Consider the following 23,169-nt stretch of genomic DNA (forward strand, 5'->3'; position numbering starts at 1 on the left):
ATATTTATTTGTTATGCTTTTTGTATTCGTACACGATGGTTTTTAATTCCTTGGGTCTTGAAGTAGTAAGTCGAATAAAGGTGTTAACAGGTGAGGCCCCCTCATCGGCACACTAGTTTTTGAAACTCCTTTTATTGCGTTCTAACCACATATGGTAAAACATCATGGCCAGTGTCAGTTTTTTTTAGCTGATTTCAAACATACAATTAGTTTTGATGCAACTTACTTCTTGGGATAAAAGTCGTTTTGTTTGTTTTTGAGCACAATAAAAAAACGTTCAACAAAATAATACCAGAAAGACATGAATAGATACCGGAAGTTGTGGAAAATACTATGTTGGAAACAGTTTTTTTGTATGGCAAACACACGCAAGTTTACATCAATTCTAACAGCTAGGTTTAAAGTACTCCTGCCACGACTCCTGCTAACCAGTTATAAATAACGCTAATACACAATTATTGAAACGAAAAGTTCAAAATCTGTTTCCCATTTTTCAAGGTTTAAACATTCAGCTTCATGCTCCAAAAGCAATGATCTTTCTAGCTGCACTACATGTTGGAAAGCATCCCTCGCGAATTTCCTATCGCTGCGATAGCGCTCGTCGTGAAGAAGTAGAAAATTATAGAAAAAAATTATTTTTCGTTGAATTCAGGCCCTCTAGAGCTTTTATAAGTATCTGTTACTCTTCAAGTACCGACTTTTTGGAGAACGGCAAACCAAGAGAAAAGTTATGAACCTGCGCTATGAACACACGCGCAACCAGGACAACAAACGCGCCTTATATCCTTTCCTTCACATGGTTCTTGCCGTCTAGGAGAGGCAAAGCGAAGTAGTGCATTATGACGTTAATGAGCGCCAGCAATTGGAGCCACGATACCAGCGCCTACGTTTAGGTGGGACGCGCAGCGTAACCTGCGGAGAAGCCTGTAAGGCACAGCGGCCACAAAATAAGATCGACGCCAACTTGCGAATTTCGCTCTCGTGACACGGTCCGCTGCTCCTTTTGTTGAAGCGGACCGCGTGCTCGCCGAATGATTCGCTGACGACCCGTTTGGTTTCGTTCGCACGGACGGTTTGCGAGCGCCTGTGGTTTCAGTCGGATTTACGCAATGCTCCGACGCCTGCAATCCAATGTTTGACGTTGATGCGTATAACGGTGCCATACCGACGAAGTATAAATAGCAATGTGCAAGTTCATATCGACGCACAAAAAGCATTCATCTGTTCCTGTGGAGGCACATTTCACTTTCGTGTTTTACCGGTTCCTAAGAAAGAAGGACCAACCACATTTTTGAGAAATTTCTTGGTCCCAAAGACCCTTAAGATGACACGTTCTATTTCTCGTGAAAATGCCGCAGTGCTTCGGTTTTATCTCTTGAAAGATAGTGATGCAATGCTAATCTGAATCAACTCACGCTTGAGCGTATGCAATGAGCGGCACTTAGGCTTTAGCTGTTTTGTGATGGACGTGAGCTTCATTGTAGGGCTATGAGATTCCAAACCATCGTAACCATTCATATCCGCCAGTAACAGGAGTAAAGAGAGCTATCGCAAGAACATGCTGCCAAAATATTCTCTGAAAATATTTATTCGTGTGAATTGTAATAATTTCAGGGAACAAACAATGCGACTGGCAGCCAGAGGTCTTACCTCACCTGTCTTAACTTACGTAGCAGTGCTTATGCTCTAGCAAAAAAAATAAATTCCGGTGGTGCTAAGGTTCCCGAAGAAAACGAAATAAAATCCATGCTGCAGGCTGTTCAGCTGTTTTGCATGTGTGAAGTTTCTAGTGTTCAAAACACTCCACAGGGGGGGAGCATGTAAGGAGGAGATCAACGTAATTTATTGCGAAGGGCTTAACCTGTAAATTTGGCGTCTTTTTGGCTGCTCGCCAAAAACACGCAGCACCCAAAAAGATAAAAACTAGGGTACCAACCACAGCTGCGCCCAGGTGCAGTGGTTTTAAGTCCAGAAAAAACGCTCGCCGAAGAAAAACACTGGGCGCCAGCACAATAGAATATACAATACAGAATAAGCAACATCCTTGTATTTCGTGGATTTTTTTTGCACCAATGTTGCGGCTACAGTTGCGCCGGTATAGCTGCGTACTAAGTGCGTGCCTTTATGCATCAAAAATACCAGGTTTGATGGGCTTTTATACGTCAAAAGATTGCCCTGCTGGTTTCACGAGGCAACGAACATACAGCCAGGCTCAATTTGAAGGTTATCGCGAGAGCACCGAGCAAGCGAGACCAGAGCGCCGTTCTGTGGCACTTTTATTCATTCGCGAAGATGAGATTATGCTGCCCTCCCTCACCCCTTGGCTGTTGCATAGAATTCGCTCACCCCCTTCTGCAAAGGCCGGTTGCCGCACTCTTTTTCTTCATTTATTTTCGGATGACGTATCCGCATTTCGTTCCTCGGCAACCTGACAACACCGAAGATACCTCGGGATTGCGGCATTGCGGAAGCAAATTACCATTTTTTTTACACAACAATGTCCCGGCATACCGGCATAGTTACCCTGAGAAGGTTGCGTATCAGTGTGAAGTATGTCCATGACAAGAGAAAAGGATAAAGAAAAAAAGAAGCGACGTGGCCTTTATCGTTTTTGAAGGCAGTGCGCGCTCTGCCTGGAACAGCCATGGGAGAAGCAAACCTAGCATAATCTCGTTGTGGCTGATGCCCAAAAGTGTCGCGCTGAGGCGCTGTCGTCGTGGTTGGTCGGTGCTCCCGCGATAACCTTCATAATGATCCCGACTGTACATCTACAAAAAATGTTTTTTAGTTTTCTCATATTTTTAGGAGTGGTGCGCAAGCCAAGGATAGCCCAAAGGTGCAATTCGTTTTCCTCTAGCATGCGTACTTCGCGAAAAAAAGAATGGCAAAGGTGGCGCAGATGACGCGTGATTTCCGGCGCCTGCAGTTTTTTCCAAATTTGCGGCTTTCCACACGGCAAGGTATAATAGTTCTAACTAAAATTTAATTGAAAAACAAAAACTACACTTACATGAACAATTCAAAAGGAACAATTTGCGTTCTACTGTGAACAAAAATATTAGAAAAGAAATCGTAAATTGTTCCGGACGCTAAATATCCGCTCACTTTGACGCCCCATACGTCCGTACCTGCAATAGTTACCAAATTTTAAGTGCTATGTGATTTCAATTAGACAATTCTAGAAATATTGGTAAAATATCGTTAAAGACAAAAATTGCGTTTACTCAAAAAAAAAAAACATTGACTGCTGTTCTTTTTCTGAAAAGTGTAACATCAAAAATCAGAATTAAATACCCAGCTATTGCTTTTCTTCACACATGGAAGAACGAGACTCCTCAAGAGGGCCAACAAAACTGATGAAAAACATTTTGCATTATTTTCTTCGTGCTGATGTTATGAGCGACTGAACTCGCGCGTTCGAGACGCGTCTCTGTGCCATGTGCTCCGCGACTGCCGCGGCTTTCTGGCTTCGCGCTGTTATAAAAAAGTGTCTGTTCGCATTCTGCGGCCACACCAGAGAATTTTCAACCTTTTAGGAGGTTATAACTGAGAAATCTCCGTTTTTATTAGATGCGACTGCATCTCATTCACTCGCCTTGTCCCTCCATACGGCGTTGTTGTTGTCCGTCCACACCGCTCCCCCATTCTCCTCGCCGCGCGAGCTGCGCTCTCCGCCGCTCGCCCCCTCTCCTCTCCGATAGCGAACACTCTCTCGCGAGGGGCATTGGATTGGATTCAATTGGCTTGGCTTGGCTTGGATTGGATTGGATTGGATTATTGGATTGGATTGGATTGGATTGGATTTGGATTGGATTTGATTAAAGTGGATTGTGTTGGATTGTGTTGCGTCATAGCCGCGGCAGGGGGTTGACGGCACGTTCCATGCGATGGGAGAATCAACCTAACGGAAACAACAACGGAACCCCCTATGCGTCGCATCTACACAGGGGTTCCCGCGAGGGGAGGTGGGAGAAATTTTTTTATCGGCGACGATTCACTGTGTAAGCGCTAGCACAACCACGCTTGTTTCGAAAACCTAACTAAAAGCGCGCTTTTGCGGGCGTCCCTTTCCGTTTAGCAAAAACAAAGACGCGGGTAACAAAACACAAACTTTTCACAATATGTCGACTGCCGCGCATAATCGCTAGCCGGCCGCTTGTTGAAATGGAAGCACTCGTTTAAAAAGTGGGCACTTGTTTAAATGGTCAAAAATTAAAAATGGCAAAGAGTTTCGATATCGAAAGAACACCGACATTTACCAGGGCACGCCTATAGCACACGAAAGCCCGCACTGCAATTGAGTTATAATAGTTACGTTCACAGAACGAGTAAAGTACCAAAAGAGAAAGAAGTCATTGGCGGGAGCTTTTTGGCCCGACCGCATTTTTCAAAGCGAAATGACACGGACGCCTGGTAATACGCCGGATGTCGTGGCTGAGATTCAAAAGCATTTCTTGGCTTGTTAAGCCTTTCAGAAGACATGGTAATACCCATGTCTGATCACATTTTCTTTGCAACTTGTACTTTGACACATTCTAACACAGAACACCAAATTTCTTGTCAGGGGCAAATAAAACCTCCTCTTGCTGCTGCGATATGCAACGAAGACTAGACTGGACTGTTTTATGAAGACTTCAAAACATTTTAAACAGCTCAACCTCTGAAGTGCTTTATTCCAACCAAATGTACACCTAGCCTACTGATAAGTTCACGCACTTGTTGCACCTGCCAGGAAGGGCGCGTCAGAGTTGCTGATGTTATTGTGGTTGCCCATGCGGAGAAGCTAGCTGCCTTATTGTTGTTTAATGGTCGGTTTATCTGTACCCTAAGCAAAGACAGATGTTACTTTTGTTTCAGCGCACTCAACATACACCGCTGCAGAAATGCACCCTTCGGGGAGAGGCAGTGAGTTTTTTGCAATATTTACCCTTTCGAGATCTATGCACCCACTTTGTTGCACCCGCACGAAACGGGGTCAGTTACGGCCGTCGACACACCAAGAAAACTAATTGTTTTGTCACCTTGCCCTTTGTTTTTACTAAAATAAAAGGTACGCCCGCAAAGGCGCGCTTCTTGTCGGGTCTTCGCCTCAGGCTTTAGCTGTGCTATCACTTATTCAGTGAATCATCGCCAAAAAAAGATTGATTTCTCATTTAAAACCACGGTAAAATTTGAAACGTATCTGGTATGGCCGCAGAATGCCAACATACACTTTTTAAAATCACGAAAATAAAAAAGTCACGGCAGTAGTGGAGCGCACGGCACAGAGATGCGTCTCGAACGCGTGAGCTCAGCCACTCATAACTCCAGCACGAACAAAATAATGCAATTTTTCAGCAGTGTTGTTGGCCCCCTTGAGGAGTCTCGTTCCCCCATTTTAGAAGAAAATTGAGGTTTGTGTTTTTTATTTTCAGTTTTGAACTTACGGATTTTCTTTAAAAGCACAGAATTTTTTTTTTGCGTACACTTATAACCTTCTAGAAAAGGGATATTATGCGGGTATGTGTAGAAATATCTGGTCGAAATCACCTATTACTTAAATTTGGTCACTACAGCATATACGGAGATAGGGGGCGTTGAAGTGAGACACTATTTAGCGTCCGGTCCAATTTCACGATTTTTTATATTTTTTTGTTCACCAAAAAACGCAAAGTTTCTTTTGAATTGTTTTTCATTTCGGTCTATTTTTTTTTTTAAACAAATTTTACTCATTGCTAGTACATCTTGCCTTTCACGAAGCCGCAAATGTGAAAAAAACTGCAGTCGCCACGGAAACCGCGCGTCACCCGTGCCACCTTTACCATTTCTTTTCTTGCGAAAACGAATTGCACTTTTGGGCTTGCGCAGAACTTATAAGAATACGAGAGGAAACAAAAGAGTGCGCGTGTACACGCATGTTGTTTCTCTTGTGGAATCAGTCGCCTCCGCAATCAACCTGTGGTCAACAGCTTGTATAAAATTCTCCAGCGTCGCTATATATAGTCCGCAATAAAAGTAGATCACCTGGCACTACTTTGCGCAAATGACAACGTCCTTTCGGCGTCTCGTGGTGCAGGAGCGTTGTGGAGTCCCCCGACTGGCTCGTTGCGAGAGGCAGGTTCGATGATGTTGAGGCGGTCCTCACCCACGCCGCCACGCTCAACGACGAGAACTTGATGGAACTGCGACAGCGATGGAAGCGCACCCGCCGCGAGTTAGAGCAAGTGAGTGCAGCGTATGGCAGGGGTGCCCTGGACATCGGGAATATCAGCTGTGTAAAGTGCCCTAGTATAGCTTACCGGTGCAGTTGTAATGCAAACGCTTGGGAATAAACAGGATAGCTGTTAGTTGAATCACTTGTGACGATTATGAAAATGAATTCATGATGGTATACGTGATGTGCAAGTAGAGCACCATAGTCAAAACTCCAGTAACAGCTTTGCATGACAACTAATGTCCCTGGCACAAACAATCCGCCTGCGCATGAGACGTACAGAAGTATGTTTTTGTGCGACAGAGCCAACACACAGTCCGTCGTGATATTTCTATAAAAACCAGTTTCAATTCGCACCGATTGCGCTCCATCGTCTGTACTCTGCGCCTAGGTATTTCATTTAGTACCAGGGCAAAAATTCCTTCGTTTTTTCCTTGCAAAACGATCTGCAATTGCTAATTCACTCTGCACCGGGGTGCAGCATTGCAGTGGTATTTTTCTTCTTGGACAACATTGGATTTCGTTTATCTTTCTTTTTTGCAAATGACCTAATATTGCGGCTAAAAGGAGAACAAGCGCAAAGTTCAATCGTAAAAGAGCGAACACTTGTCGATTTTTTCGCTGTTTTATGGGAGATGCAACCCCCTATTTGTTGCAAAACACGATACCCCAGCGTGACTTCAACGCACAAGGGCCATCAGCCAAGTATATTTTGCATTAAATAAAAAAACGCACGTAAAGTGAAACGAAACGTGCGTGTTGCGGCTGCCCAGGCGACTGATTTTCCAAAACTTGGATTTGCAAGCCGCGGCGTCGATGGCTCGGTAAGTTCTAGGCCAGAAGACGATGTAATTCATTCTAGGCACCGTTTAAGAACTTTCGCGCAAACTTAAAAGCAAGTACAAATAACAACGAAGCAACCGTACTTACCCGTTGCACCGCTTCGGCTTCATAGTCGGCAGGCAAACATATGCTTTGTTGGCATATAACTGCCAACAGTTGTAACTGCGCTCCTAGCGCCGCCGCTGCCGCTGCGACTGCGTTTTGGACGCATAATACGTATTTGCGAAGCCGTTTTGGTAGTGGGGCAACACGGACAAGTCCACACACCACTCTTAAGTCATTACGTGCGATCTAATACTACGAGACGGGTAGCGAGTCAGTAAGACGTGAAGCAACGCATGCGTAGCACACGTACTGGCACCAGCGCTGCCAAAGACCTTTAACATGGCCTCGAAAGGAGGGTTCGCTGCGGCTCCGACCGATGGCAGCACTTTTGCATAAGGTCTACAGGTGTTATGTACAGAAGTTTTGAAATGGGCTGTATCGGTAATAGATGTGATGGCGGCGGGTTACCCTTGTGTTATGAATAAATGAATCATTATATAGGTTAGTACGACAAGAAGACAAGCCGACTTTGCAACTATGGTCCGTTCAAGATGAGCTATAGCGGGGTAGGGTAATAAGTTCTTCTTTTAAGGTATGGTTATGGTGCTTTATTTTGTGAAATAAACACATACGAGAACATTTATGGCGCACTGACAGGTCAGGGAGGTTAACTGTTTTTTTCATTGACGAAACACTGGCAGTACGTGAATAGGACGATAAGATGTGGCGAGCGGCCGGGTTTTGAATTGATTCCAAACAATGGGCGAGCGTGACCTCATCAGATTCCCATAATGCGCATGTGTACTCTAATTTGGAAGGAACAAATGTTTTGTACAGGGTAAGTTTAAGGGAGGCATAAACGGATGAATAATTGCGGCGTAAGTAGTCCAGCATGCAGTTAGCATTGTTTATAACGTATTCTATTGGGGTATTCCAAGAAAGGTCATGAGTAATGTGAATCCCTAGTTACTTATAGCAATTAACAGAGAGCAAGGGAATGTTACCAAGAAAATACTGGCACGCATTTGTTTTATCAGTCGGGCGAGATATTTGCATACTTTTGCAGTTCGAAATGTTTAATTGCATACACCAGTTATTGCAGCAATTACTAATGCTATTAAGGTCATTTTGATGATTTTGAACGTCAGAGTAGTTGGAAATTTTGTTATAAATTACTCAATCATCCACAAACAATTTTATAGACGAGAATTTAACACAGTCGGGTAAGTCGTTAATAAATATCAGGAAAAGTAGAGGCCCTAATACCGATCCTTGCGGAACACCAGATGTTACATCACAGGTGGGAGACGTGCAGTCATTAGCAAAAACGCATTGAGTTTGGTTAGACAGGAAGTCTGTAATTCATGCAAGTACTAGTGGGTCAAGGTTCAGTTGGCTGAGCTTGAAAATCAATAGGCTGTCAGGAACTGTGTCAAAAGCTTTAGCGAAGTCAATAAATATGCAGTGAATTGGAAATCCAAGGTTGTTATTTGCAAAAAGGTAATTATTAAAGGCTACAAGTTGGGTTTCACAGGAGAACGTTTTTCGAAAGCCTTGTTGACAAGAAGCGATAAATCAATTCGACTCAAGATATTCAACGAGTTGTGAATACATGTTCATCGAGTTTGCAGAGTATGCTTGTAAGTGAAATGGGACGGTAGTTTTCAGGAGAGTGTACATCAACAGATTTATGAACGGGAACCACCTTCTCCGCCTTCCAGTGACGAGGCAATGTACCACAACACAGCGACTGCTAAAAAAATTTTGACAGAATAATGGAGGAGTAAACACTTGAGCGTTTTCGCGTTAATGCAATCAGGACCAGGAGAGGACGAAAGTTTATGATAACTAATTAATGCTTCAACGGTGACAGAGTCAGCAGGATCCATTGGTAACATTTTCTGTATAATCAAAGATGTGGTATGGACAGGATGGGTAGAATTTAACACTGTAGAAAAGGCGTTGTTTAGAATTGTGCAGCACAGCTTTGGTGAGACCACAGCGTTTGAATGAACCAACTGAATGAGGTTCCTTTTGGTGCCACTAATAGTGTTCCAAAATTTTCGCAGATTCGTTCGTAATACCACCGGTAATGTGCCATCAAAGAACTTTGTTTTCGTACTCGTTACAGATTTGTTAAATTCATTTCAATGGTGTGATAAGTGCACTTATGGTCAGCTCGGTTTGTTAGTCTTCACGTATGCATTTGTTAGTCTCTAGTCATTTGTTTGTTAGTATTAGTGCTTGTTAGTGTTTACGAATGCATTAGTTTTAGTCTTTACGCATTAGTCTTTACGTATACTTTAGTCACTTGTTTGTTAGTATTTACGTATGCGTCATATTTTTTTTCTTCGGTAGTATGAACGTCTTCTGTGTGTGTTGTTAATTTTGTTACTTCATGTGTGAGAACATCACAACTTTCGGACCATGGATATGGCTTTTCACGCGGAATAGCATTTTGTGGTGAAAGTCGGTCGTTATTCTAAATGTTCTGTGACAGTTCTCGGTAGTGCACCAGCGTTTGTTTATTCAAGTTTCGGTCAACTTTACTCTGTTCGCAAATAATGCGTCAAGAACGGTTGCAAGAGGGCATTATGATTTTCGGTGTCAGTAAATGTTTTGGTATGAACTTACAGCAGTTTCAGCTGACGCTGAACGTCTAGTTACTATAGCATTATTGCCGATACAAGTTGTTCAGCTCATCATTTTAACAGCGCACCAAAATCTTCCGATAAGGCGCTAGATATCAGGCACGCTTCTACTCTTTCACGGCTTCTTTCGAAGAGTTCTAGTGACAACGGCCGAAGACACTCAAGTCATGCACAGTGCTACGAACACGAGCGTAAGGGGTGGCACGGTAGGCTACACTTGACGGAGTAAATTTCAAGCCTTTTTACTAAAGCATTAGTAAGAGTGTAACGACAGCATCGTAGCCTTACACCGCCCTTTTCGTTCCTCAAAAATGAACTACTGTACAATACATCTACATACAATAGTAGTTGTCGAGAAAAGCAAGATTGCCGATGCATTTCTTTCGAAACTCCTAATTGAGGGCTTCAAGCTTCTCAACGTAGTGACACAAGTGTACGTACCTTCTGTTCTCAGCTGGATATCTTCTCATTAGGGGGGTGGTAACTGCTCCGTTCATGGATAGGTGGCGTTGCCTGTAGAAAAATAGAGGCAGTCGCTACCGCATGTCAAATTGAAAACGGCGTTATGTTTTTATTTGAAGCCATGTTCTGGTATATAATCAAACGACGCCTTCCCATGGCGTTCCGCCCAACGGCTTGTACAGCTATGGCAACAGCAAAACAGTCTAGAGCAAATGACGCGATACAACTCTTTCAACCGTAACCCCCTGTCATGAATACTATGCTCGACACATCCCAGAGCTTCCATCGCTTTACATCGGATCATACGATATATATAGGACACAATCATTTGCGCCTTGGGCCAACCAGCGTGTCGCTGCTAGAGGTTCATTATTTTTGGGGTTTAACGCGCCGATGCTACACTTGAGGTAAGAGGCGCGAAGTAGTGGGAGGCTCCGGGTTAATTTTGAGCACCTAGGGATCTTCGGCGTGCACAGAAATCTCGACACACGAATATTTTTTTAATGCGACCCCTTCAGAAAAGCAGCTCCCGCAGCCGTGTTCAAATCCGCGTCCTTGGGATCAGCAGCGCAGCACCTTAGCCGCTGAGCCACCGTGGCAGGTCGCCTCTAAGGGGACGTTTACAGGCAACGGTTGTAGAGAAGGCAGTCTGAATGCATTCTACAACGCACCGCTTCTATGGGCGTAAAAACAATATTCTTCTGTCTTCTGATGTGGATTTTCCTAATGCGGTACCTTATATCGTCGATTGAATGCAATTCACAGCGCAATAATCTTAAAGCACGAGGTCGCGGGTTCGATTCCCGGCCGCGGCGGCCGCTTTTCTAATGGAGGGGAAAAGCAAAAACGCCCGTGTGTACGAGATTTCGGCGCACGTTAAAGATCCCCAGGTGGTCAAAATTAATCCGGAGCCCTCCACTACGGCGCGCCTCATCGCCTGCGTTGCGTCGGCGCGTTAAACCCCACAATCAATCAATCAATAATCTTAAGGTTTTGGCCTTATAAAAGACAGTATCAGCTAGCGAACGCACGCCGCTTATATGCAAATGGCTCTACCGCGAGCCTTCGGCTGGACGTATTCCGAGAAATAAGACATTAGACAGCCATCGCTATCGGATACTTCGGGAAATAAGTGCAAGTTCGTGTGATTTGGCTGACATATGCCCGTATATACGCCTGATTGTTGATTCATTAACTATTTATTTTATTATGTTGAGACAGAATAATTAATGCTCGATATTCGTTGGACTGCAGGATCAATCGCGCGTTATCCCGCCCTGCGAGTGCAGCGAAAAGCTATTTCTTCGTGGAGGCGGCAGAAACAGCGTCATCCTGTACTATATCTGGTACGTCTCACTTTTCCACGTTACTTCTGTGCACACCGACATTATCACCGTGTTTCCTAGTTTTTTACACTATCGCAGCAGCAGGGAACTGGTTTGAGTCTTTTGATATCTTATCCAGCACCGAAAAAGAAACATTTACGCATGGTGCAAGCGTTCAGAATTTATAAGTACATTGACAGCGCGGCATCGCGGAGTACACCAAGCACGTGCTAGTGATAACTTGTGTCCTGCAGCTCGAACAAGCGGGCCACTCACAATAAGTCAGTGTAAGCGCATAGAGTAGCATTTCGTGCAGTTCGAAGGCACATTTTCAGAGAAGGTGCTTCTTGAGGTTGCGACCATTAGCGAGTTTCTCTTTGTGGCGTGTATGGTTACCCACAACACCCAAGTTGTTGACGCGAATGGCATGCTGTTTTTGTAGGCGTTTGGGGAGGAAAGCCTTCATCATCTTAACTGTCAGTCCTAAGATAATATATTTTGGATGAAGATCCTATAGCCTGTTTCGGTGAAGTGTGAGGTGGTTTAAGTATCCTGCCAGTCTGAGCAGAGGATGTTACACTCGCGTGGGGCAACTAGCTGGTCTCTAAACATACGGTGTGATATGATGTCGAAAGGTGCCAGGTGATCGATTGCTCGGGTGGGATTAGCACCTTCAATGCGGGAATTCCTTTTGGTCTCGGTGTTCGGCACACTGCTACCTTTTTTTTAAACAAAACTGTTTGTTTCCGCTATTTTGTGGCCGAATCGGCAAGATAGAAGGTGGCAACATATCTTACTGGAGTCTTAAACTTGCTCGTGTCCTATTCCGTGCGATCTCGTTTCATTCTTGTATAGTTCAAAATAACTCCTTAGACGGGAAACACGCTGCCCTATTCCCGTGTATGGCCTGTTTCTTGTCGTAACCCTTCCCGAATGGGAAAAATTTCTCTCAATAGTCTTCAGCCCGGGGTCACCCTCACATCTGCAGTCCTGAAAGACGTGAAGGCAGCGCCATATTTACTTCAGGGAAAACAAAGCCTGCACAAGTTGGTGAATTAAACTAACTTGGACATGTAAGAATCAGTGCTGATCCCAATCCCGTGGCTCAAATCCGGCGCAAAATATTTAAGATACTGAGGGGCTTTCTACAAGGAGTGTTAAACGATTAATGTTACGCTACCTCTATAACAGAATGTAATAGCATATAACCAACGAGTATTGCAGGTGATGGTAAGCGGTGCCTAAACTTGGCGCTGTACTGTACAAAAAAAAATTGTGTTTGATCCCTCTTTCATCGGAATCGGCAAAACACGAAAGTGAAAGGGGCCTTCACAGGACCAGTTGAATGTAAAGGAACCGCCTTCATGCGCGAAGAGTTCGCGCGCCTGACCCCGCCAGGCAAAGTGACGGGACACGCAAGAAAGAAAAAAAACAGCAGAGGGTGCCTCAATTCACGCGCGTTCTCTGTACACGAAAGCGCTGGCATCGAGGCGCTAACTGTTGGCGCTCATTAGCGTCATGATGCGCTACTTCGCTTCGCCTCTCCTCGACGGCAGGAGCATCTGAAGGAGTCATGGCGAACGACATAAGGCGCGTTCGTAGAGCTGCTCACGTCTGGGTTCATAGCAAAGTGGGAACAGCGCCACGTACCTCCCGTTGTTGCGAGAGGGTCGTGGGCTCGAAACCGGTAGCCGCCGCGTCCATGGCACTTTTTCTGGCGATGTGACTTCCGAGACGGTTATCACGTCACTGAGATCTTTGTGTCGCCGGGCATAAAACACTTTCGTGTTAAAAAAGACCTTGTTCAGCTCAACGAGCCATTCAGCAAAATAGGATAGAAGCAATTCTTACAGGTAGCAAGTGTTCCCTGAGGTAAGGGAACGAAGGGATATGGTACGTGTTCTTAAAAAAAGCGGTAGAAAGTTTTTTTGTTATTAATACGGACAAGATGTCTCTACCAGCGCGCATAGAAATGCCATGGGTAGCAGATTGGCAGCAAAGGATTTCTGTTTCTGAATGTGTACGTTGTAAGTAAGGGCAGAGTCCTTCAATGCCTTTCTGGTCATGAAACTCCGCCGTCACGCTATATGGGAGAGCTTCGTACGCTGCCCAGGGAGTCCGCGCCACGGCGGTGGTGTTAATCGAAGGGCAGCCGGGGGCGTGGTCAGAGCGCGTTTGGCAGGGAACGGATCTGGCCGCGAGGCCCACCACTGGAGAGGCCGGCGCTGCGATCGTTTTGACGTCACTTGTAGGATAACCGTTCCTATCTTGCTGCGTAGTTGGCTTGCAGCGCGTGACACTTCGCTTAGGAAGCGCGTTCTAAAAGTATTTTCGTGTTAATTTCCTTCGTTTGAAGTTAATTCTCAGTGCGTCAAGCGCTGTTCGACCTAATGGTGACTGTATAACCGTGTCAACTGTGGTAGATTATCCGCAAACACCATGAGCGAGGTGGTGTATTACGCATGCGACCGAAGCATAAGCAGCGGCTTGTTTCCTCGATCAACAATGTGGACTACGACGATCGCCGAGTGAAGTTTCTAGATTTCCCTTGTTTGCAAGGAATGTATAAAAGAGGAAATCGTGAAGCGTTAACTGCTCGCAGAAGCACACGCACCTGCCGCGCCTGCCCGCACAGCCGGCGGTGCGGCTCGAACCGACGCAGGTCGCGGCAGCAACAACTTGTCGCCGCTTTTTAAAATCACACAAGTCGTGGAAAAGAAGTTCCAGATTGGTGAAAGTCGATGTTAGTGTGATGAAAAATTCTGATACGTAGTGTCATCAGCTGTGGTTTTCAAATCGATGCTGAAATATCTGCCTCGATTTACGCCGACCGGCCGCGGAGGTCGGTCCCGGCAGCGCCGGCCCGTTCACGCACGGTGCGGCGAGCGGCCGAAGGATGGCTATGCTTGCGCGCAAGAATCGGCCGAGGCCGTGCAGGTATCTTCATCGTCGATCGCTTCAACGGAAATCACCGTGCTTGCAGAGTTCCCAGCGTGGTGAAACGTTTTGTTAGGGACTGTCACTCGTAACTCTAACGGCGATGAAATGTCCGATTACGTGAATCCGAAGCCGGCTGCGAGCTGTTGGCGAAGGCCCTCCCGTCGCGCACGCGCGTGTTGCATTTGGGTTCCTGTAACTTCTTGGGGGCCCCCAACGCTCGGTTCTCCTATTCTACATATCCGCATTACCCGAAATCATTAACGACACGTGTTTCTCCTCGTACGCAGCCTCGCCTTCTGTGAGCAGTCGTGAGTTTCAAAATTGATGCTTGAGAAATGCCGGCTTACTGTAAACAGACAAAACACGCTGCAATTATAAATTACCCCTCCGAGCACCTAATGAAAACTAAATATAGCCTTGTCCGAACCCGCTCGAAGGCGTTAAAAACTCGCGTTCATACCGTTCATACATTGCGGACAAGTCGCGAAAAGTAAACATGAGCCGTGCAGAGTTCAGGCTGCGGCAGTGATCGTTAATCAAATCCGGGCAGGACTATAAAAACATCGTAGGGGAAATAGGCACTGACTAAGCCAAACTGCAGACCATAACAATACTTTTAAGCATGTGCGGCGAAGCAATCTGATCACCGTTCTCGCGTCATTCATTTACCGGGCAATACGAGCAGTTCGCGTGGTGAGATCATAAGTGAGCGACGCTTTTTCGTCGCTGTTACAAGGTGTTTGCTTGCACAGACTTGTCCCGTCACAAGTATTTCATAATGAATTTACAGCGTACTTTTCTCGGCATCAGTTGCATCGTGTTAGCTGGCTGCGTATGTAAGAGCTGTGGGTCGCGATGGTAGCAACTACCTAAACGCGACGGTGTCGCCGGGAACTGATTGCTTGCCCAAATTATTTGGTTTACAGACAACTTTTTTAGTAATTTGCATCAAATCCACAAGGAGCGCGCGAGACGGTGGCCACAACAAAAAAAACGCGCTTCCGCGTACGCACGGGAAATGTGTTGTAGCAGACGACAACACGATTCGGCGTCCTACAAGTGACGTCACTCGTAGGTGGCGCCACGGTATGTCCTCGAGGCCCACGGTATGTCCACGGTATGTCCTCGAAGACGTTTCCGCCTTATCAGCAATGCGCTTTCGCTTTACGTGTCGTGGGCCGCTCAAATGGACTTATAATTTCGTGAGTGGCGAAAAAATTTGGTGCGAACGGGCATGCTGCTACTGCGTTCCTGCCTGCCGGTCTGGCTACAGAGCATTGGCGGCCGCCCGATGCCCTCCGATCTGCGCTGGCGCCCTTCGCGGTAGCCTTTGTCCCCGTACGAAACTTGGCCGGGAGTTTCATGACCAGAGAAGCATTGAAGGACTCTGGTAAGAGATATAGGTGTGGCTCATTTCGTCCTGCCTGAACTCTGTCACGCCCATTACCCAAATACCAACACTTCCCAGTACCGCCCTATAGTACTCGGCCCTTTAAAATCCAGCCATTGTATCAAACGCAGTTACTGACGCCTCATTTGCTCGAACGTGCAGGACGATCGAGATGCTCGGCTCTCAAGCGGGCTCGCTCAGAATCCACAGCCTCGGCTTTTACCCGGCCGCCATGCTCGCACTGGGGGCGGCCTTGTCACTGCCGGCACAGCTGGCCGCCATCGTGTCCGCAGCGAGGATCGGCCGCCGGAAGGCGCAAGCGGGGGCGCTGGGCTGCGCCGCCATTGCCTCGGTTGCGGCAGCCACAATCGCCGATGGTAAGGGCCATTGGTCAGTGTTTTTCAAAAGCGTTGCATGTCTAGGCCAATGAAAGATACGTCGGTCCTACGTATGGACAAAACTCATCCAGCGCAATCCAAGAAACATGCGTGAAAAATGCGCCCTCACGGAACAGGATTCCCGCAGCAGCAGACGCAACGAATGCTACGACGGCGTAGAACCCACGAGGCCAAGAAAAAAGGATTAGGTGTGTGTTTTTTTTTTTTTTTTTGCTAAACTGCAACGCTTGTATTCGTTTTCCTCAACCCGGTGTGGTGGAAAGAGGTTATGGATTGTAAGGCTGCGCTCCGCCAGGCGTAGTCTAAATATGCGCATAATTGGACTGAGACCTTAGTTTGTGACCGTTGACATTAAACTTGTTTGACATACCGGTATACCAACTTTGTGCGCATGATCGATGCGAGATGACACGTAGGACTAGAGTGAACTAGAATAAGGGAGTGTCCCGAGCGGCGGCGCCGAGCCACTCCGGTTGGCGTCGACACCGCGAGGTGGCGCGACTGCGCCCTTTCGCAGCTGGTCTGGCGCAGTGAGACTGCGCGTCTGGCCTTGCACTGTTATGTTCTCGCGTTCTCTTTCGGTTTTCAAAGGCATTCAGAAGCTTAGCAAGATTCTAAACGACCAAGCCTGATTTTTTCTTTACTTACTCCTGCTCCAGGTCGAGCACAAGAACTGTGGCCTCGATGTGGTGGTCCGTTCTGGTTGCAGGCACCTTAGTTCCGCTATCCGCGATTTTGATTCACCTCGAGCTTTATATCTGGCGCGGGCGCTTCTGAATGTCAATGAACTGTCACCTGTGTTCTCCGCAACACGCCGAATACTGCCTGACGAACGATAATTACTTACTTTTCGCGAACTGGCAAGTGTTCAGCATGGACCGTTAGGCCCTGCACAGGGCAGTCGCGGTTCTAAAAACACGTCATTGCTCGTATAGCAGCATTTAAGAGCGACAAATTTTTTAGCCGAGGTGTTGCAGTCAACTCTCATGTATTATTTATTCGGCGCATGTGCGCAAATAAGCACGTTGACCCCCTCTCAATCTCCTAAAAGGAAGTTTAGACGCGCCGCATAGCACAAAAACGAAAGTAACTTCTGCTTGCTTGCCAATATGCCATGGTATGGAGCCTTTACGATTTTTCAGAGATCAGAGGTGCTATCATGGCGAAAGGCAAATTATTTTGTAGTTGTTTCTTGTTATAATTACTTGAAAAAAAGAACAGTACCTAACTAATGTTAACACTTACATGCAATGCTACATGTTAAGCAAAGTTGTGTACAGCTAATGGTCCAGCTTCACCTTTTTTAAACGCGATTGAAATTTTTATAATATACACACAGTGAACGAGATAGAACAGATTACGTTTCAGTGTGCTAGCTGTCACAGTTTCTTTCGCAATTTGGTCCAGTACTACGGGCATTTACCTAGTTTAGCATACTTTGCAGATTGCCGTTTTTTTTGCATTGCTTCTGCTGATTTTGAAGTAGAAGTGAATGCGGGTTGTGAGGTAAAACGCACCTCTGCCGCAACAGCCTTACAATGATCACTGCACCCAAGTTCACACTGCTGCTTAGCCTTCACCACACTCAAAATGTAAAGGATGCTATCCCAATGAAGCTCATCAAGAAGACTGAAGCATTCAGTGAACGCGTTCTCCGTATTTAGCACAAACCTGTGAAGAACGGCCTGTACACAAAGTGGAGCTCGCACACTGCAGCCGACGATTCTGTGAGGGGCTTGTCCTAATAGTGACAAATACGTTTCTCCATCCAGTCAGGATGCATCTGCTATTTCCCACACAATTCGACGGACAATGTAAATTCTGTACTCAACCAGGCACTCTATGGCACATAATATGGGAGTGCGCCAAGAACCCAGACCTCCCACCTCCTTTTCCTTCCCCTACTCCTGAGCAGTGGGAGATACTGCTGTCCAGCTCCCTCCCTCAAGATCAACTTCTTCTGGTCGAGAGGGCCAGTCGAGCCGAAACGGCACATGGTTACCTGAAATGAGGATCCACCCCACCTAAAAGCTCGATAAAAAAAGTTTTGCCTCTCTCTCTCCTGCCGGCGCAAATTGCGCTTCCACTTTTTTCGAACCTCTTCGTCTCTTGGGGCGGCAATCAAAGACGCCTTTGGAGCGCCCTGATAGCCGGCGTGACAGCCTGGGCAAAACAGTGCGCATCAGTCCTTCTTTTCGCCGTCTTCCTCACATGCTGGTCCTTGACAAAATGCACTCTCTCACTGTTTTGAAAAACACGTCAGAACCTCCGCACCAATTCAACCGAACGTACGTGCGCCCACCGCCTTCCAAGTTCTACGTTTCGTCCGGTCTGATCGAGGGCTGCGGCGACAGCCCGGGCGCCCGGCGCGGCTGACCGGCTGCGAGATCGTGCACCAGCGCCACTAGCCACACTAGCGGTGGTCGACGGCGCGCGGCACGCCGAAAGCAACGCCGTCCCCGCCCGCTCGGGCCACTCCCCTATTCTAGTTCACTCTAGTAGGACGGTGAAACCAGAATCCCGGGACGCCCGCCGCCGAGTCTGTACACAAAGCAGCCACGTCGGCGGATTGCCTCGAAAGCGCGTCATCCCTATTTCATATTTGCCGCGCTTTCGAGGCGCTTTTTCAAAGAAAGTGCTACGAGTTGTGCCGCGCCTCCGCCAGATGGCGCCACGGGTCCCGCGACCGAGAGAAGACGCAGTGAAACATCCCCCTCGCGAGGGGCACGATCAAATGCAGAGCATTTCCGGGATGCGCACGACGTTAAGTAGTTTGCGTTACGTTAATGTTGTTGCACTTGTGGCAACTGCTGACGAGAGAGCGCTCGTCAGCAGTAATTTGAATGAGTCAACGATATAAGCCGCGTTCGTAGCGTCCCATTCTGTGTCGGCTTTGTGGCGCAGTGGGTAGAGCACCATGTACATTGCGTTCCGCCCGCAGGGTCGAGGGATCGAAACCGGGCGCCGGATAGTATTTTTTTTATATATAGTAGGGAGGGGTGCGGTGCGGACTACGGACGTCAACGCGGGTGACATCGTGAGTTACTGAAATGCTCTGCATTTAAAACAAAGAAACGTTGGGCAGGTGTTTGAAGTAAGTGGAGAGTTTGTTGTGGCACAGTTACCTCGGTCGTAGCTGAGCGCTCGCGCCGCGAGCTGCCTCGTGAAGCACAGATCAAGCGACAACGGCGGGCAAAGGCGGAGACAGTACTTACGGAGTAGCGCCAACGTGGAATGGCGAACACCGGCCACAGGTTATTTCGAAATTGGTAGGCCACGATTTATACGTACCTCCGTCGAGTGGGCACCTTGCGATCAGTGACGCCGCGAGAAGCAACGGGCACAAAAGGAAATACATCAACCTATCAATGCGCAATGAAAGACTACAGAATCAAGTAGTAACGCAGGTGTAAGAACCGGCCGCACGTTACGGTTTCACTGGTTAGTATCAGGTGTCCTACTCATAAAAATAATGCGACCATCTTGCTCCCTCACCCTGGAACACTATATCGTTTATTACTACATTGAATTTTACTGACATGATGCTGTGCATAGCAAGTCCTTAAAAATTTAAGAGCCAGTGATATAAGATAAGTCGAAATATAAATTCGGTATAATGAAGGCAGACCACCCATTCAAAGAAAACCACTACCTGGCTGCAGTAGTAGCTTCGTTGCAAGTGGATGTACCAGCTTATTAGTGAAAAACGCTGAAATGAAATATACATCAGAACATGCGCAATCCTAAAGATTACTGATTACGCCAGGTAGAAAATGAAGCCCGTAAATGTATTTCATCAGTTACTGCTTTTAAACAATTGAGAAAGCTAAATATCCTGAACTCCTACATCAAGCGAATATGAATGGCAATCTTACGTGGGTGGTTGAAGTGGCTGGGGTAGTGAGATGGGAAGTCATCTTTCTGTTTGACATCGAGGTCACAATACAGTTGAGGGTGACCGCACAATTGTTGGAGCGAAAAATGTTTTCTTCCGTCCATTTTCAAACGTTGAATAGGTTTGAAAGAGTATGTCAGTTCCATCTGGAGCTAGGAAGGCAGTAATAGGGCGCTTGTATCGCCGTCGCAATCTGCTTGAAAGTCCTCATTTCATTATTTGAAGTTTGTTGGGGTGCTTAGATAAGATACTTCTTGTAGACGTCACTGCTAGAATCGCCTCATACAAAAACAGCTTGTATAACCTTAGTAGAGCGTTTGGTGGATGACTTTCATAAAGGAAAATACTGAGGCTGGGCCAAGCCACATAATCTTAGTCAAAAGCTCCCAAATACCCAAGGGGGACAAAACGCCCAATACCTATTGAATTTGAAAACCTTAGTTAACTGTCGTTCATGGCACGAGAAATCGCCGACGCATGGAAGACATAATGGCGGACTGCCCGAGGGATAAAAAGGAAGTCAACGCGTGCCAGAACTGCCGGTATATTTCTAGAAGAATCGCATACAAACGAGTAACCCACTCATTTGAGAAGAAAGAATTGCGCTCGGCGTGATTCGAGACAGGGGCCTCCTGGATGCGAGAGAAGCACAGAACCTCTGGACGATCCAGCTTGATTATTTGAGCTGAATAAAGGCGAAACTATCAAAATGGTTGTGGTTTTTGACTTCGTAACGTGTGTTGGAGACATACTCAATAGTACAGGGGACATTTGGACATGGCAATCACTCGAGTAGCAATAAGTACCAGGGCGCGTTCTAGAGGGCTAACAAGGACCGTTGGCCAATAGTGTCAGTCATAGTTACCGAAAGGCTGAGAAAACGTTGCAAAGATGAAGATGATTATGATGATGATGATAACGATAATAAACAGAAAATGCATGCGCACCTCTGCACACGTGCCGCTGCAGGAAACAAATCATTAGCGTGCATACTTCTGCTTTACGTTTTTCAGAGTCAATCGACCAGGAGCACTTAAAAAAATAAACAAACATGTTTTCAGGGGGACGAAGCAACAAACAAACGCGTCTTTCAGGGTGACAAAACTTAGTTTTATTGGGATCTTCTTGCCAATTCCTGTATTTTGCAATTCTATCATAATACAAGTATGAAAAATAGATTGAGTTGATTAGGATATTAGGAAATATATAGGCGAAGACGGGTTGAAAAATATATTTGTGTTGTGGAGTTTATCCTGCATTCTCTGTGCCAAAGCGGTTAATTTAGTGCGTGAACGCAGAGGATGTGATCTCGAGCATGGCAGCGCTGCAAGTTGCGAACATGGGCATGAACGCATCCAGCTTCATCAACACGCTCTACACGGCCGAGGTCTACCCGACTGTGGTGCGCTGTTCGGGGCTGGGACTCTGCACCGCTTTTTCTATGGCTGCAAGCATCATCACGCAACTCATCTTTCACAGGGTGCCGTCTACATGCATATCGGTAGCTCAGTGCTGTACGTTTATGCAACACCTGCAATGGCCTATATGAAGTTTTTCAATGGCCAACGATACGCTCAATGCTGTTTCTACACTAACAGGAAGTACACCGTGCCAGTTCAGATACCTTTGTAACAGCCCGTAACATACGTGAAGCACCAGCTATCCTTTTCCCTCGACTACTTATGTCTGAAAACCTGCAAGTCGTTAAGACCTCTAGTACAAACAGGCCGTGGTGTTTGGCGTAGTTCAGAAAGTATATAACACGCTCTCCAGAGCTACACTAATTTTTCAGAAAAACGGCTGTAATTCTTGTTTTATGGAAACTACCTCGAAAGAAAATATATTACAATTAACAGATAGGGGGACTACAAAATTAGTCCGAGTTTTATTTACGTGTCATTGTTGCATAGTTAACGTAGATGTTGCAAATATTGTGTGATTCCCACCAGCTGTAAGTACGTAGGCTTCTACGGCAGGGAACGGGCAGACCCCTGATTCTTCGCTAGAATAAAACTGCTGTGGTCATTTAAAGTTTGATTCGACTTATTTATTGTAAGAAATCCTCAAAAGAAATTTCGAATAAACTTGTTTTGTTTTGTGCACTCCTTGGACTGCAAACTTCTAAGGAGCTGTATGTGCCTCCGCTAGCCACCTACCTTCAGAGCATAAAATGGCACTAAATCTCTTAGTAAATGTCGCCAGAAAAATTATTCACATTCATCTTCTTTTCGACCGTTTAAAAAGAGAACTTTACGAATGGCATAAGCGGGAGGAACTACGGCTGGATTTTAAGCAGTCATTCAATTCACGACATCCGAACGAGATATCCACTTTTGCATGGTCAAGCTAGCGCCCGTCGCGTCACTTTGCGAGTGTTCTGTGTTTCTTGGATTTTGTCTATAGAAAGTATATCCTGTTTAACATATATTCTTGGCTAATCAGTCAATCAATGAATCGATTAGTCAGTCAATCAGGCAGTCAGTTTTGCACAGTAAGCGCGTCTGTTGTTTCATGCTTCACAACACAGTGCAGCAATGCGTTCGTCAGTTTTAAAGAAGATAGTCTTTCTTGAGCTACGCAAACGAGGAAATTTTGCCCTGTCTGTCAGTTTGTCTGTCTGTCTGTCTTTGTGTCCATCCGTCCGTCCGCACGTCCGTTCGTCTGTTCCTTGATGCAGCCCTCCATCCGAACGTTCAAAGAATCTGACAAAAGAAGACTGAATAGTTCTAAACTATCAAAATACTGCTGGAGTAAGTCATACATGTCCCCATCGATTAGCGCAAAAAAGTACAGGCGCATTTGAGCAAATATGTAAGTTAACCAGTAATACTCGCGTTCATTTAGATTAAAAAATGGCCGCGCATCTGTTCCTTTCGTTGCAAATGCCGACGAAAGACGATAGCTGACTGCCGCCCCTGCCATGTAAACGCCCCTCCCTTCTCTTTGCCGCTCACCTCTCATGCCATTCCTCTCTCGTCTCGTTCCTCCCAAGATAACACGCTAGAAGTTTGCTCAAGTCAAATTCAA

At 46.2% G+C, this 23,169-nt stretch overlaps 1 protein-coding gene across 2 annotated transcripts in view; it reads left to right on the plus strand.

Annotated features, from left to right (window-relative positions):
- The window catches only part of LOC144144626 (solute carrier family 22 member 7-like), a 60,497-nt gene that overhangs the window by 18,218 nt on the left and 19,110 nt on the right, over nucleotides 1–23,169 (plus strand). Inside the window, exons 6-9 of one of the 2 annotated variants that reach the window (XM_077676145.1) lie at nucleotides 6,056–6,203; nucleotides 11,449–11,540; nucleotides 16,012–16,226; nucleotides 21,441–21,622. In XM_077676145.1, coding sequence (XP_077532271.1) covers nucleotides 6,056–6,203; nucleotides 11,449–11,540; nucleotides 16,012–16,226; nucleotides 21,441–21,622 — 637 coding nt within the window. The remainder of the gene's footprint in view (nucleotides 1–6,055; nucleotides 6,204–11,448; nucleotides 11,541–16,011; nucleotides 16,227–21,440; nucleotides 21,623–23,169) is intronic. The other variant, XM_077676146.1, reaches the window with a different exon arrangement.

This window comes from Haemaphysalis longicornis, unplaced genomic scaffold, assembly GCF_048455015.1.
Source record: "Haemaphysalis longicornis isolate Haplotype H1 unplaced genomic scaffold, Haemaphysalis longicornis Haplotype H1 scaffold_7, whole genome shotgun sequence".
In the NCBI taxonomy this organism is placed as follows: domain Eukaryota; kingdom Metazoa; phylum Arthropoda; class Arachnida; order Ixodida; family Ixodidae; genus Haemaphysalis; species Haemaphysalis longicornis.